Here is a 15,332-nt window from a genome sequence, read left to right on the forward strand (position 1 = left end):
AATGTACTGGGAGATTTGCATGCAATCTTCCTGCAAGCACTTTGAAAGTTAGCATTACAGGTTTTATCCTCCAATTTGATGTGACCTCAAACCAGTGAAATAAGTGGCAAAGGAAAAGAAGAGAGGAAAGCAGTGCAATTCTGGGCTGGCAACAGTGTTGAATGCATGAAAAGTTACAAAAGAGCAGGTTTCAAGGTACATGTCTGCTATTCTCTTCTACTTGTATAGTGGTGTTCAGTATTTTCCTATTGCTGTGGGACAAAATTTACAAAGTATATGTTAGCCCTTTAGCATGCAAAAAGAGAAGCACCAGTATCAGCAGTGCAAGGATTTGGCAGGCTGAAAGCTGGTATAGAACTGACAAGCATGTAAGTGAGGCAGCTCTCCTGGGTTGGCCAGATTAGTGGGCTGAAACCAAAGGTGATGCAGCAGTGTTCTATGGGTTTTTTTTTTCCCTTTTTCCCCCCCTTCTTCTTGTGTACCAAAGCAAGTGTGTTGGGAATTACTGTTTAGATCAATTTAGACTGTTCTGCATTGTGACCATTCTGGATCAGAAACTGCTAAAAAGTATTGCATCAATTTTCAGGTTCTTTGGACAGGAAAAAAAGGCCAAAGGCATGAATGACAGGTTATTTTTAATGTCTTCTGTCTTCTAACATTGAGAGATTTGTCATCAGCAAACAAGAATTAAGAAGTGGACAAACTATCAAGATGATTTTCATGGGGAGTACTTTCTTTATTATTGGTGTTGTAAGAGCCAGATAAGGAATGGTTGAGTTTCTAAGGGGAAGAGAACCTTCCCAAGAAAAGGATACTCTTTGTCTTGTTGTGCCTGATAAAGAATAGGAAAGGATGATCTGCCACAAAAAGTACACCAAGACTTCGTGATGCCAGGGCTGCTGAACTGGCAGCTGCTGCTTCTGTGCCTTCTTCATTGACTTCCAAATAACACTCGTGAAAAACTTGTGACAAGGACAGATCACCATTTTCTGACATTCCTGTGAAATCAGCTTTATCTTCAGTGAAGGCATCTTGTATCCCCATCCTGCTCAAAGTAGATTTGAGACTGTATTTCTCTTTCAACATGAACCTGGGCAGATAAATTTCCATTTTGGTTTTCTCCATTAGTTCTGGGCTGGTCCATGCAGACAAGTTTTCAAAAGTTAATTCTCTTTCAAGCTGCAGTTAGTAAAAAGAGAATCAGAAAATTACAGGATGTTCCAAAACCTAATGGCTATTTTTTCTCTTTTATTAAATGGAGAACTTTTCAAGCTGCTACAAGAATGCAAGAAAAAGAGTAGTGAAACACCAGTTTGGAGATCTTTTTGACTAAACCAGTGTATGAACTATTCTCAGTAAGAGTCAGGGAATATAGCAGGGTTAAATCATTGTTACAACAGTCTGGTTGTTATGCTGTTCACATCTCTGTTTACATTTTAGAATTTACTGAAAAGAGCTTTGTTTCCACAGAACTCTCAGTAACTTGAATGAGACTTTAGTAAGAGTTTATTGTCCAAAGACAGGATCAGTCTCTTTGCAGGAGATGGCAGTGTCCATAGTCTCCAGACACCTGTGAAGTAATAAAGGCTGCCGGAGAGACTGTGAAGTTTCCTTCTCTGGACAGAATCCAAACCTGCCTGAACATTGTGATCCTGCGAAGCCTGCTCTGAGCAACGCTGATTTAGCAGAGGCTTGAACTAGATGATCTCCAGAGGTGCCTTCCAACTCCCACCGTTCTGTGATTCTCAGCTCCAAGAGACTCAAGTCCACAGTGGTAGACCAAGTTTGAGATTTGTTTTTTCTTGACCCTGCTCAGTACCTCCCTTTTCTAGAACCATGACTGCAGCCTCATCTTTCACTTCACATATACATAGAGTAAATAATTCATAGAATGGTTGGGGTTGGAAGGGACTTTAGAGATCATCTAGTTCCAAACTCCTTACCACATGCAAGGACACCCACCACTAGACTAGATTGCTCGAGGCCTCATCTATCCTGGCCTTGAACACCTCCAGGGAGGGGGCATCCATGACTTCCCTGGGCAACCTGTTCCAGTGTCTCACCACTCTCACTGCAGAAAATTTCTTTCTAATAGCTAGTCAAAATCTACTCTCCTCAAGCTTTAATTCATTCCCCCTCATCCTATCACAACACTACTCCCTGTACCAAGCCCTGAGGGACACCACTCATCACTGGTCCCCATTTGGACATTGAGCCATTGACTGCACATTGAGTGTGGCCATCCAGTCAATTCCTTAACCAGTGAGTGGTTGACCCCTCAAGTCTATGCTTTTCCAATTACACTTTGAGGGTTCTTTTTGAGTATATATGTTGTAATTCACTTTACCTTTTGTAGGCCAGTGATGTCACTTGGTAGCAGGATAAACATGCTGAGGTCATCATTGACATATGGAAGCTCAAGAATATCAGTCTGGACAGATTCTGCATAGGCCCAGTTAAATTTATCACTCAGGTACATCATGGGCACTGGTTTCGTTGTATGCTGCAACAAATCAAATGAAGCATTTGCCAACCATATTCTGAACAGTAAAGGACTAAGTTGAAGTAGCATAGAGGAGACTGATTATATTTACTGTACAATTTGTTCACTGTGTCTTGAGACATCTTTATGACTCCAAGTAGTAGAACATAGGATCTACAGCAAACCTTGGAAAGGCATTTGGTATCTAGGCAGATAATCTAAGCTGTCCAGGTGACACCCATTTTAGAAAGCTGTATTCCACTCTAAGTTAGCATATAGTTGAAAATGGAAATGTAAAGCAATAACCCATGCAGTTTGGTTGTCAACACTGCCTTCAGAGAATGTAAGCTCATTCCAAGTCAGCCTCTGACAATTCTACTTGTAGCTTAAACACTAGTACATGTGTGCAATCTTTGCTCTGGTGATGGTGAAGAAAGCACATTAGATGCTTTAAATGAAATAACATTGATGTTGCATAGAGCTAACAATTATCAGGAATTTCTGTCCCACATCTTGTTCACTTTTTTCCACCCATAATGTAGGATATAGGGCAGGATATTCTCATACCGCGTTTATTCTGAAAGGTCTTTCTCTGGTAGCTTCAGCTTTGAACTTTTTTGCCCAGTTTCCTTTGAAGTAGAGCACATTTATCAGAACTAGCCTGGTGAGTGAATCAATGAACCCAGGAGGCAGCAGATTCTGGATTTTACCTAGAGAAAACAGGAGGACAGTTACACATCTGTGTAGTTTTACTCTTTCAGTGTAAGTGTTGGTACATTCTCTGTGGATATAAACCAGGGAAATTGTAAGGCCAAATAGAGCATGCATCTACCTTGAGATTATTTGTGGACCACAGAATCATTTCATCTGGAAAAGACCCTTAAGATCATCAAGTCCAACTGTCAGCCTAACACCACTATGCCTACTAAACGATGTCCCAAAGTGCCGTGTACACACATTTTTTGGGCACATTGAGGGATGGTGACGCTACTGGCTTCCTGGGCAGCCTATTCCAATGCCTGACCACTCATTTAGTAAAGAAATTTTCATAATATACTTGGTGCAACATGCCTCTATTTCCTCTCATCCTATCACTTGGTGTCTGGGAGTAGAGACCAACCCCCATCTCACTACAGTCTCCTTTCAGGTAGTTGTAGAGAGCAACAAGGTCTCCCTTCAGCCTCCTCTTCTCCAGATTAAACAAACCCAGTTACTTCAGCCAGTCCTAACAAGACTGTTTTTTTCTCTGACCCTTCACCTGTTTTTTTGCCCTTCTCTGGCTATTCACCAGCACCTCAATGTCATTCTCAGAGTGAGGGGCCCAAAACTGAACCCAGTATTTGAGTTGCAGCCTCACCAGCACCAAGTATAGGAGCACAATCATATCTCTGGTCATGCTAGCCACACTGTTGCTGATACGTGCCAAGATACACTGTTGGCCTTTTTGGCCACCTGAGCACACTGCTGGCTCATTTTCAGCCAGGTGCCAGCCTACACTCCCAGGTCCTTTTCAGCCACCTGAGCACATTGCTGGCTCATTTTCAGCCAGGTGCCAGCCTACACTCCCAGGTCCTTTTCAGCCACCTGAGCACATTGCTGGCTCATTTTCAGCCAGGTGCCAGCCTACACTCCCAGGTCCTTTTCAGCCACCTGAGCACGCTGCTGGCTCATTTTCAGCCAGGTGCCAACCAACACTCCCAGGTCCTTTTCAGCCACCTGAGCACATTGCTGGCTCATTTTCAGCCAGGTGCCAACCAACACTCCCAGGTCACTTTCTGCTGGGTAGTTTTCCAGCACTCTGCCCTAGTCTGGAGTGTTGCATCAAGTTGTTGTGACTGCGATAATCTTAGTTTACAAAAGAGAATAAGCCATGTTCCTTCCATGTTCAGATAGAGGATGTTAATTTTAGGGTCTGTCAGGAAAAATGATCTGTTTTACCTTTCCAGGGTGAATTGGTTACCTGCCTTGGGCCTCTTCATTACAAAGACTGCTCAATGCCAACATGTTTTCTTTTTAAACAGGGAGACAGGAGGCTGGAGCTTACCTTCAGTCTGATGTTCAATCTTGGAATTGATCTCTCTCCTGATTTCATCTGCTGCTTCTACAAAGTTAACTGATTGTGGCTCTGTATTGTAATATTTCTTGGCTAACTGTAAATATTCCTACAATGCAAGAGAGACACCAATATTATATTTATTGTGTGCCAATATGAATGCTAATAACTACAGCCAAACAGAGAAAACATGATAAAAATGACAGAGTACAAGCATAGCTTTTTGTCAATGGAACAAAAAAAAATTTGTGTGGACATACTCATTCTAAATGTTTTCACCTGAAAACCTCTCTGACATCAGATATATATCCTATAAAACTAAAATTTTAGGGTCTAAAGTTTCAGTAGTACAATCATAGTATTGTTAGGGCTGGAAGGGACCTCAAGGATCATCTAGTTCCAACCCCCCTGCCATGGGCAGGGACACCTCACACTAGATCAGGTTGCTCAGAGCCACATCCAGCCTGGCCTTAAAAACCTCCAGGATGGGGCTTCTACCACCTCCCTGGGCAACCTGTTCCAGTGTCTCACCACGCTCGTGGGGAAGAACTTCCTAATATCCAATCTGAATCGGACTTCTATTTTTGTTCCATTCCCCCTAGTCCTATCATAACCTGTCACCCTAAAAGGTCCCTCTCCAGCTTTCTTGTAGGCCTCCTTAAGATATTGGAAGGCTACAATTAGGTCTCCTCGGAGCCTTCTCTTCTCCAGACTGAATAGCCCCAACTCCCTCAGTCTGTCTCCATAGGGGAGGTCTCAGGAAAAGTCTCACAGAAAACACTCATGTTAAGAATAGCAATGTGATTTGTAGATGTAATGAAAACATTGTAAGGTATATGCTTTATGATATGTTGTCATAGATAGATTGTAAAGATTAAATGGCACTGCATAATCTGAATAAATGGCCTACTCACCTTGTTGAAATGAAATGATTTTTCTCCATATAACTGGCTGACACTTTTAAGCATGTGATTTTCATTTTGTTGGTTGATTTCAAAATTTAGTGCATAAAACAAAGCATGGATATTATCCCACCTGCCAGTCTCTGTCTTGGAGAAAAACAGAAAGAAAAAGGATTGTTATTCATCTGTTGTGTAAAATTACTCAAAATTTCTAATTGTCATCTTCATGCAGCTCCAACTAAATATTTCTATTCAAGTGATTCTATTCACCTGCATTGCCAAACAGGAATTAATCTAACTCAGGAATTATGTGAAAGTATTAAAAGTTGAAGATGCAGTATAGATACTGAAAGAGTCTCAGAATGAAAGTGTCAAGAGCCTCAACTACACAAGCATTTAATAGTTTGTAAGTGGATGTTGTGAAACTAAATACATCCAGAGAATGAGAGACAGATGACAATGCCTGCAGATATAGCTTTGTGATTCCTTCCATTTATGAAAGTCAATTGTGTTACATGGAATGTTTGACCCTAAATTAATCTTGCTCTTAATGTTAATATACATATATTAATGTTTCAGTAATTGCAGTAAAGTCTTTCTATTGAAGTAGCAGGATTAAATTAATGTGAGCTTAAATTCTCAAGTGAGCTCAGACTCAAATGAGCTTAATGAACTTAAGACGGGAATTAGTAAACTAAAAATCTGGAATTGTGCTTTATTCATCTTGTCATTACATTAGAATCAGAGGTGTGAACAGACACTGAAATTTCTAAACTGTTAGAACAGTCCCTTTGCCCTACTCACAGTGCTCTGTAATTCTTACAATTCAGACAAGCAATGCTCATGAGGAACAATTCCTCTTCTGTTCATACAATACGGATGTGTTGTTGACACAGCCCCTAAAATAAGTATACCCACCGTGGGATGCAGATCCAAGTTCCCAAAATGCCTGACCACTGGGACTTTTTGAGCAGACTGCAGGGAAATGGCTCATTTCTACAAAGAAGGATGATGGAAAATAGAAGGGAGAAGAGCTTGACACCACTATGGCTGAATTGTTCAGGAGGAATAACAGCCTTTTCTGATTCAGATGGACTACATTTGCTTTTAGATATTTTCTGCCATGTGAAATGACACATACTTCAGTACAACACACCGGCCTGTATGTCAAAGAAATATCTCAGGAATAGAATTATTTCCATATCTCTAAGATTTATTGCAAGTAAATGGTCTGCATAGGGAAATTCCGATATATCAGCTTATTTTGTTAATCATTAACTCAAACAGAGACTAATTTCTGAAATATTTCAAGCATAGGTAGCCTGGAAAAATTAATGTTCTGTATTTTCTTGTCTTAATGCTGCAATCTAATGCGTGTGAGGGCAGCTCCGTTCTTGTGATTAGCTCTCTGAGGTAGGAAACTTGACTGCTCAAAGAATATGTTGTTGCTAAATAGCTAGCTATTGAACAGTAGTAATTTGAGAGAGGATTCTCCTCTCAAAAGCTAAGGGGAAGATATAGAGGTCTGTTGGCAGTGAATGGTAGCATTGAATTTAAAAATTTGCAAATCTGAGGTTAGTTTTTCGCAATTCTGCTTAAAAAAGCAGGAAGCGTGTAATAAGCATTGCATTAGATGAAGTTCCTGTACCAATTAATTGTGTCCAGTATATCTGATGAAAGCAAATGTAAGGAAATGTAAATGTGGAAGGCAAAAACAAGAAAGAGAAGATGTGACCATGCCTATAGCTTGATCACTAAACTTGGTGAGATACCTTCTGGAAACACGCACATCTGTTTGACAGACTCTCTGCTGTTCTGGTACAAATTTGCATTTTTAAGGTTCTGGTGACATTTCTGACTCCTTCAACTCTGTTGAAGTGAAGTACCTAGAGTGGAAAAAGCAATAACAATTGCAACATTAGAAAGTCTCCTATTATATTAAGATCTTTCAAGTGATATCATGGGACTGGTGTAGGAGAGAGTCAGGCTCAGATTTTAATCTTGTGCCCTGTCCTGACTGAATATGAAATATTTGATTAGATCTTATGTACAAAAATGGCTTCTGAACACTAAGCTGAGGGATCCAAGGCAAAACCCTCATATATCAGGCATTTCTAGAGGAATCTGCCTGCTTCATGTTATGACCTAGGCTTACCAATTTATACGTGAGAGAGACAATTACCTCTAGATGGAGGCTATCAAAGATGAAGTCCAAAGAGAGTGCTGCTGTGTGCAGGCAGTTTCGTGCCTTAAATCCCTTGCTCTGGGCATGTACACCTTACACAGGCTACAAAGGATTGTGTCCAAACTTGGAACATTTTCAGAAGAGTTATGCCTTTTCTTTGTTTTTTTTCCCCTTCTTTCTAATACAAGGTCACTCCTTTGTTGCCCTATTGGCTCTCCTCAGTCTTGTTAGGCAACTGCCTTAGCAGCTGGGACAACTTCTGCCTTAGCAGATGCAAACTCACAAGCCTCACTTCCTACAACAGGACCTAATTACCTGTGTTGAGGCTGCTCTCACTTCTAAATCTAGGACCTTTGTACAGATATGATTTGAGGAGTTCAGTAATTTTGCCTGCAAAATGCAGATCCCAAAGAAAGGATTGTACTGTCTGTGTTTCTTATCTTGTGGATGTGGATTTAGGTTTAGCAAAGTGCAATGGAGGTTTTTTCTATGGGGCCATTTCCAGAGAGATGAGACTTGAAACAGGAATTGTCTGTGACAGCAGAAGGAGAATCTAGGTCTCTCACTCAGTGAATGTTCAACTTACTGAGCTTTGGGATAAAGATCTCTTATTTCTGCTGAGATTTAAAAGGAGGCAATGTCACCAGTGCCACGTCTCTAATTTGTTGGGGATCTATTTCCAGAGCGAACTATTTATTTGACCTTCACAAGCAGACAACTAGTCTATTCATTAAAGTGTACATTAGGGGTGGAATGGGAGCTGGCACATATGCATGTAGAGTTTTGATGAGAGCAATTTTTCTTCTTATGGCTTTCCTCTGCTCCATCACTGTAAATTGCTTGCATAGAGGATGCTAATCCAAGAGATCAACCTACTTTTTGAAGCTCAGACTCACCTTTGCTATCTGATCTGCAGTGTTGCCTTGGGCTCCCAAATAAACAGTAGCCAAGGCAGATGAAATACTCAAAGGAGAGAACAAAATGTTCTTGTCACCATCTTCCTGACACGCATATTTGAAGAAGTCAAGAGCAAAACTTGTGTTTGCTTTAATCAAAGATTCCATTGTTTTGAACCTGCACAGAAAGGGAAAAAAATTCTATTAATGAACCACTATTTAAGACTGCTATGTGCCTACTAGTTTCTTTTCAGTTTCTGAAGTTTCTTGCATGGTTTAAGGTCTTCTAGAAGTATTTATCTATATGAAGAACAAAGAGAACTAGCCATATAAAATCCTATGTGGTTTAGATTTTCGTGCTTCAGTGATCACATTAGCTATCATTTAGAATAGGGAAAAAGCAGCCTCCAACCTTGTTTTGTATTTGTCTGCCAAGATATTTATCATACTGTCCTTTACAGCATATTTGAGTGACAGCTGATAATGTAGCTTGCCAGTGCCTGAGCTAGAGTATACTGAGAGACTGTCTTTTATGGCAACTTTTATGCTTCATTTTATGCAAGAGCCTCTTGATGCTCATAAATGTAGTGAACTCTGGTAACAGTAACAGACCCATAGTCACAGAACGGTAGGTGTTGGAAGTGACCTCTGGAGATCATTTAGTCCAATCCCAATGCTAATGCAGGGTCACCCAGAGCAGATTTCCCAGGCAGATTTTGGAAGTCTTCAAAGAAGGGGATTCCACAGCCTCTCTGGGCAGCCTGGTGCAGGGCTCTGGCACCCTCAAGTTTCCCTTTAAGTTCCAGTGAAACCTCCTGTGTTTGTAACCATTGTCCCTCGTCTATCATGGGGCACCACTGAAAAGAGCCCAGCCCCATAGTCTTGACTTCCACCCTTTAGATATTTATATGCATATATAAATACAAATATCTAAATAATATATGCATTAGATATATATTTAAATTTAAAAAATATATACAAATATATATTTAGATATTTATATGCATTTATCTTTTTTCCAGTGTAAAGAGCCTTAGGTCTCTCATGCTCTCCTCACAATAGATATGCTTGAATTTCCTCACCATCTTCATGGTATCTCTTGAATAGTTCTCTGAACTAGGGAGCCCAGAACTGGATGCAATACTCCAGATGTGGTCTCACTAGGGCAGAGAGGGAGGAAATCCTCCCTCAACATCATGCTGACCATGCTCTTCTTAATGTACCTCATCATAACATTGGCCTTCTTGGCCACAAAACCACATTGCTGCCCCCCCACACCCCAAAAAAAAAGGTCAAGAATATTCCTTTAGGACAGGACAAAATAGTCCTTCCAATATTTGGGCAAGCACTGCCCCAAAGGCATGCTAAGCATCTTGAATTCCTTTGACTTTCAAAAATGTCCTAAAAATCTGTCTTACAGCACTACCCCAGACCTGAGCTTCCCATTTCTTCTGAAGGACAAGTTTCCATTATTCAATAGATCACAAATGCCACTGTCTATCATTTTCATTGCAGATTTAGCTGAGTGCTCTAGACAGGGACGAGGGGTCATTCTGGTTGATATAAAAAATGGCCTTATAATAAAGATAATTTGTGTCCTGAGTAGCTTGAAGACCAGGTACTAATCTGATGTTAGTAAGAGTTAAAGAACACAAGAATAAATTCTCTGGCTTTAGGTGAACACCGAGGTTCTTACTTCTCTATGATATATATGATAGCCAGTGAGTTCTAGAAATTAGACAACCTGTACAAAAAAATTGCTCCACCTGTACATTTTTAGACTTCCCCATTCTAGACCATACCTGTACCATCTTAGTCAATTACTTTCCCAAGCACTTGCTGCTTCCAATTCAGATACTTGCTTCCTTTTATTTCTACGCATTTGTCACCAAAGCAATATCACCCGAGAGTAAATTAAATAATATATCTCTAGAAACCATCACAGTACCTTGTTTTGTGCAGGGAGGAATACTGCTGCTCCAGGTGTCTCCAAAGTTTCTGCAGTTCACATGAAGGGTAGGGTGGATTTATAATGTGTTTGGCCAGTTCTGCATAGGTCCTTATGACTCATGACTGCAATTACGCTTGACAGCCACATCCCTGTGGAGGAACTGAATCATTCCAGAGTTGGTGCGATGCTAAGAATGATACTACACAAGGACTTTACGAAACTGACTGCACAAGTATTTCTGTAAACACTTCTGTGGAAACTGGCTAGTAAGAACTTGAATCACACCACTTTGAACTTCGTTTCTTTTGTGGTTTGGAGGATTGAGAAAAAAAAAAAGAAAGCCAGCAGGGAAAAAAAAAAGGCAGCTGCTGACCAACTTCCTTTATGATTTATCTAGTGGAAGTAATTTTTGAGGAACAGACAGAGAAAACTGTGACCTCTGTATGAGTCTATGGTCCGTTTCTTACTGAGGCTATATTTGTCACTCCTGGTGGGTTTCTGTTTTAGAAAAGAGGATTTTGTTAATCTTAGGGCATTCTGTTTGACTAGAGAAATGTCGTCATGGTGAGATAGTGAAGGTTAAAAAAACAGGAACCAGACCCTTGCTTTTATTATCTGTGGTATTGCTAGAATCCAGTGTGGGTCTCAGATTAGACTTCATTTTTCTCCTTCTGTTTCCTCACTCTGATCTGAAAGCATTCTGTTTGACCAGCGTAGCAACTCAGAGATCTATTCCTTATTTTCCCCAGAAATGGGTATTAGATCAAATCCTCTTCCTTTTCTTGCCTCGCCTACTAAAAGACCTCCTTGCCTGTTTTTTGAGGGTGTTTGGTTTTTTTTTTTTCAGTGATACTATCCCTTCCTCTGCTGTCTTTTTTATTCCCTAGCTTCCAATTCCCCTCTGAGCCCTAACGCAACCCCCCTGTGCAATTTTACCCTTGCCCTTTATTTCATTTTTCACCTCTCTTGGAAACACATATAAGAGCTTCTTGCCCCTCCAGGGCTTCCTCTTGACACTGAGACTCACTAACACAATCCCTCTCCTCAACATAAACTGCTTTCTGAGAACTTTCTTTTGACCTGCTGCCTATGAGCATGCATTTATTGTGGACTAACTTTGTAGCTCAGTGACTGGTACAGAGGATTCTTTAATGAGGAATGAGCAAAATTCGCTTTCAGGAATAGGAAGGTGCAGCTCTAAGGGGTCCCTTGCCAGTGGTGAAACTTCTGCATCAATATAAGTTGGAAACCAAAAGCTTTGTTGAAGTCACCTTCCTATTTGTGAGGAACTACACAACTTTAATCAGATGGTGTTTTCATGCCCCTTGGGTATTCTGAATTTGTAGCTACACAAAATCAGCATGTCTCAGTGCCAGTTGGAACTAGATCCATGTTACATTTTTCAGAGAGCAGCATAGAGTATGAGAGGTGTTCACTGCAGAATTAACCATTTCCACTGCTCCTGGGGATGTTGTAATATGTTTGCATCAGCCTTAAGTGATTTCTGAAGCTTAAATGATTTGAGCAATCTTTTTGAATTAAGCCACGTTATTGAATGAGTGATGGATACACTGAATAGACTTCATCCCTTTGAGTAATTACTGTGGCTTTTCTGGTTTTAAAGCAGGGGTCAATTTAATGCCCTAATTTGTAATGCTGCATGTTGCTATATAAGGAGTGGGTGAGGTTTCTGTTCACGCAGAAACACCAGGTTAAACTGAATGAGAGACTTGTGACTTTGGACAAGGTTTTAAAGCTACCTTTTCCAGAACACTTCTTGAACAGCACGGCTGGTCATTAGCAAAATACCAGAACAAAACAAAACAAAAACCCCAAAACAAAACAGAAAGAAACCCTACTTACCAAATAACTAAAATTCTCTTGAAAGACAGCATATGCTAAATCAATGTGATGGATGATGATATTTTCCAATATTCTTTTAAATTAGCACCACCAGAGGACAGGGCTCAATGGGTGGTGCTGCTTTTGACTCTAAATAGCAGCGGTACTCTTACTCCCACTCTACACTACATCAACACATCAGCACTTTAGAAAACTTACATTTGTATTAACACTCTCCTTCCCACTGGAAGAAAACCTCTGGGCTTTTTCATTGTAGTTATTCCTGTTACCATCTGGTCAGGATAAACATTGGCAGGATATCAGTGCTGTGGTTAGATCTCAGCTACATAAATGCATTTTGTTCTCCATCACAGAGAAACAATAACTTCTGCTTTTACACAGCACTTTCTGTGGCTGATTTGCATATTCATTTGCAGGTTACTTATCTGTCGACTGTTGGAAACCTGAGTAAATTAATATGGCAGTTTGAGGCTATGCCTTTAAAAGTTACCCGCAGATTTTGAGCAGAAACTTAGAGAAATATAAATAATTCACTATTGGGTGTAAAAAGGAAAACAAAAGATTATTCTAAAGAAATTTCATTAGCCAGAATGTGTGGGATGGACGCAGATGTACCATAATAGTCTCACTGATTCCGTTTGTTTCCAAATGAGCTGGTTGTGCTTAGTTAATGTGAATGGGAAACTTTAACTTACCTCAATTAAAAATAAACATGTTCTATTTTTTCAGGTGAATCAAAAGAAGTAATGTTTGAAGGAAAGCTGCTCAGTGTCCCTGACACCACAGATCCAGATGATGTCTCCCTGGTCCTGAAGGCTTTGATTGGTGTGGGAAGCTCTGATCAGTGAGGGGGCTCTGATCAGTGAGGGAGTTCCATACTTCCCTGTTACCTTCAAGGTTTTATAACTTTTCCAATTTCATACATGGTCACAATTCCTCATTCAGTTGCCATGGCTACAGCATGTTTGACTGGTGTAAGCAAAGGTCCCACAGTAAGTTGTGTGTGTTGGTCCCAGTCCCACAAGTGAATTCTGTGTGTCAGCCCTGGTCCCACAGTAAGCTGCATACTCTTCTGGCTCTAAACTGCTGGTCCCTCATCTGTGAAGGTCCTCTCCATCAAAAGACCCATAAAACTGCCACAGTGAGCCCCAGCTTGCATCCCAACACTCTTGAAAGCGGAACCTGTGGCCTTGTCTGGTTGTCAGCTGCTATAAACACAGAGCTTATGGTCTTGTAGATAAGCAGCTATCTTCTTGGGGCAGTGGTGTGAAAACACCTCGGGACAAATAATGTTGAGACAAACGTGAGGAAAACAGGCTTCTTGCACATGCCCACTAAACCACATCCCAAAGTACCTTTTCTACATGGTTTTTTAATACCACCAGGCCTGCTAACTCCGTTGTCTCCCTGACTAGCCATGCTATGCCTGAGCACTCTTTCAGTTAAGAATATTTTCCAAATATCCTAGCTAAGCTGCCCCCGGTGCAACTTGAGCCTATTTTCTCTCATCCTATCACTAGTTACTTGGGAGAAGAGACCAATACTCATTGCAACTTCCTTTCAAGTAGTTATAAAGAGCAATAAGGTTTCTCCTCAGTTCCTCTTCTCTGGACTAAACTATCCCAGTTTCCTTAGCTACTCCTTATCTGTTCTCCAGCTTTGATGCCCTTCCCTGGACTCTCTCCAGCAACTCAATGTCTTTCTTGTAGTGAGGAAATTAAACCTGAACCCATGATTTGAGGTGTTGCCTCACTAGTGCTTAGTACAGGGGCACAATCATTTTCCTGGTCTTGATGGGCACACTGTTGCTGATACAGGCAGGACGTTGCTGGCCTTCTAGGCCACCTGAGCACACACTGGCTCACCTTCATCCATCTGTCACCCAGCAATCCTAGGTCTTTTTCTGTTGGGTAGTTTTCCAGCCACTCTGGTCCAAACAGATGCTGGTTTGTGGTATAACAAGTGACCCTGCTTTAGCAGAAGGGTTGGACTAGATCTCCAAAGGACCCTTCCAACCCTTACCATTATGTGATTCTGTGTTAACAGGATTATTATGTAGGATAAGTTTGTATTATCCTGACATCTCAAGTAGTTTTTGCATTTAAATGAGATTAGTTCCTTAGGTATCTTTTTTCCCTTTTTGGTTGAGAATACATGTGTCTTTCTTTTGCAACAGAGTAGATATAGCTATCTGATGTATACCTCCTATGAGTAAGTTTTCAAACCTTCCCTTGCCTAGCAGTCCTTGCTGAAATACTTTAGTAGTATTTCAAACCTTACGAGTTGCCAGAGGGTGTGATGATTTCCTGAGGTATTTTGTTTCACGTCTGCAGAAAGCAAAGGTGTGGTGAAATTTGACAGTGCTGGCACGATTCATCATGCTTTACAATTCCTTCTAGATTATTTGGCTTAGACACAGTTATTAACAAATACAGTGTTTGTCTTGAGAAAATCAGCCCTACTAAGAAGCATAATCCATCTGAGAAAGGACAGGAGAGTTTCTCTATTCGTGATTATGTACACTGTTTTCACATATGCAAGAGCACAGTTTTCCTTTTAATGACTGAGGTGGTGAGTATCCCAGGTAGCAGTTAACATCAAAAACATGAAGGGTGAGCCTGAATTTTTCAGCTGTGATACACAGTACTGCATTAGTAACAATGACGTATTTCTGGCTTGTGTGGGGCATGCTAGCCCCTCCCTGCAGATCTCAATATTGCATCTTAACCCAGAGTTAGGGCAGACTTTCCTTTCTTATCTTTCCCTGCTTCTTGTGGGACTACTGAAACCACAACCATATGACTAAGTATTTTCCAGATGCTGCTTGAACTCTGACAGGCCTGTTGTAGTCACCACTTCTCTGGTGACCTCTGTGCCCTGGTGAGCATATTCCAGTTACCAACCACCCTCCCAGTAAAGAACCTTTTTCTAATGTCAAACCTGAACTTCTCCTGATGCACCTTCATTCAATTTTCTGGTGTCCCATCTCTTGATGTTACC

At 40.8% G+C, this 15,332-nt stretch overlaps 1 protein-coding gene across 1 annotated transcript; it reads right to left on the reverse strand.

Moving 5' to 3' along the window:
• Positions 1-618: 618 nt before the first annotated feature.
• On the reverse strand, positions 619-10,685 carry LOC137453602 (serpin B10-like). The gene is made up of 8 exons (XM_068162972.1): positions 10,467-10,685; positions 8,519-8,696; positions 7,210-7,323; positions 5,450-5,584; positions 4,527-4,644; positions 3,050-3,192; positions 2,348-2,503; positions 619-1,179 (listed from the first exon to the last, which is right to left on the reverse strand). Exons 2-8 carry the CDS (start codon positions 8,684-8,686, stop codon positions 781-783), a joined length of 1,233 nt encoding a protein of 410 aa, XP_068019073.1. The 5' UTR covers positions 8,687-8,696; positions 10,467-10,685; the 3' UTR covers positions 619-780.
• Between the last annotated feature and the right edge of the window lie 4,647 nt (positions 10,686-15,332).

This window comes from Melanerpes formicivorus, unplaced genomic scaffold, assembly GCF_026170545.1.
Source record: "Melanerpes formicivorus ecotype bairdi unplaced genomic scaffold, bMelFor1.0.p_v2 SCAF_69, whole genome shotgun sequence".
In the NCBI taxonomy this organism is placed as follows: Eukaryota; Metazoa; Chordata; class Aves; order Piciformes; family Picidae; genus Melanerpes; species Melanerpes formicivorus.

Excerpts from the sequence above, each read along its gene's own strand:
- LOC137453602 (XM_068162972.1), bottom strand. The coding sequence starts at position 8,686 with ATGGAATCTTTGATTAAAGCAAACACAAGTTTTGCTCTTGACTTCTTC. Across the intron at positions 5,585-7,209 it reads GATGTGCGTGTTTCCAGAAG|ACAGAGACTGGCAGGTGGGA; the intron begins GTATCTCACCAA and ends TTTTTCTCCAAG. Across the intron at positions 4,645-5,449 it reads AATCATTTCATTTCAACAAG|GAATATTTACAGTTAGCCAA; the intron begins GTGAGTAGGCCA and ends CTTGCATTGTAG.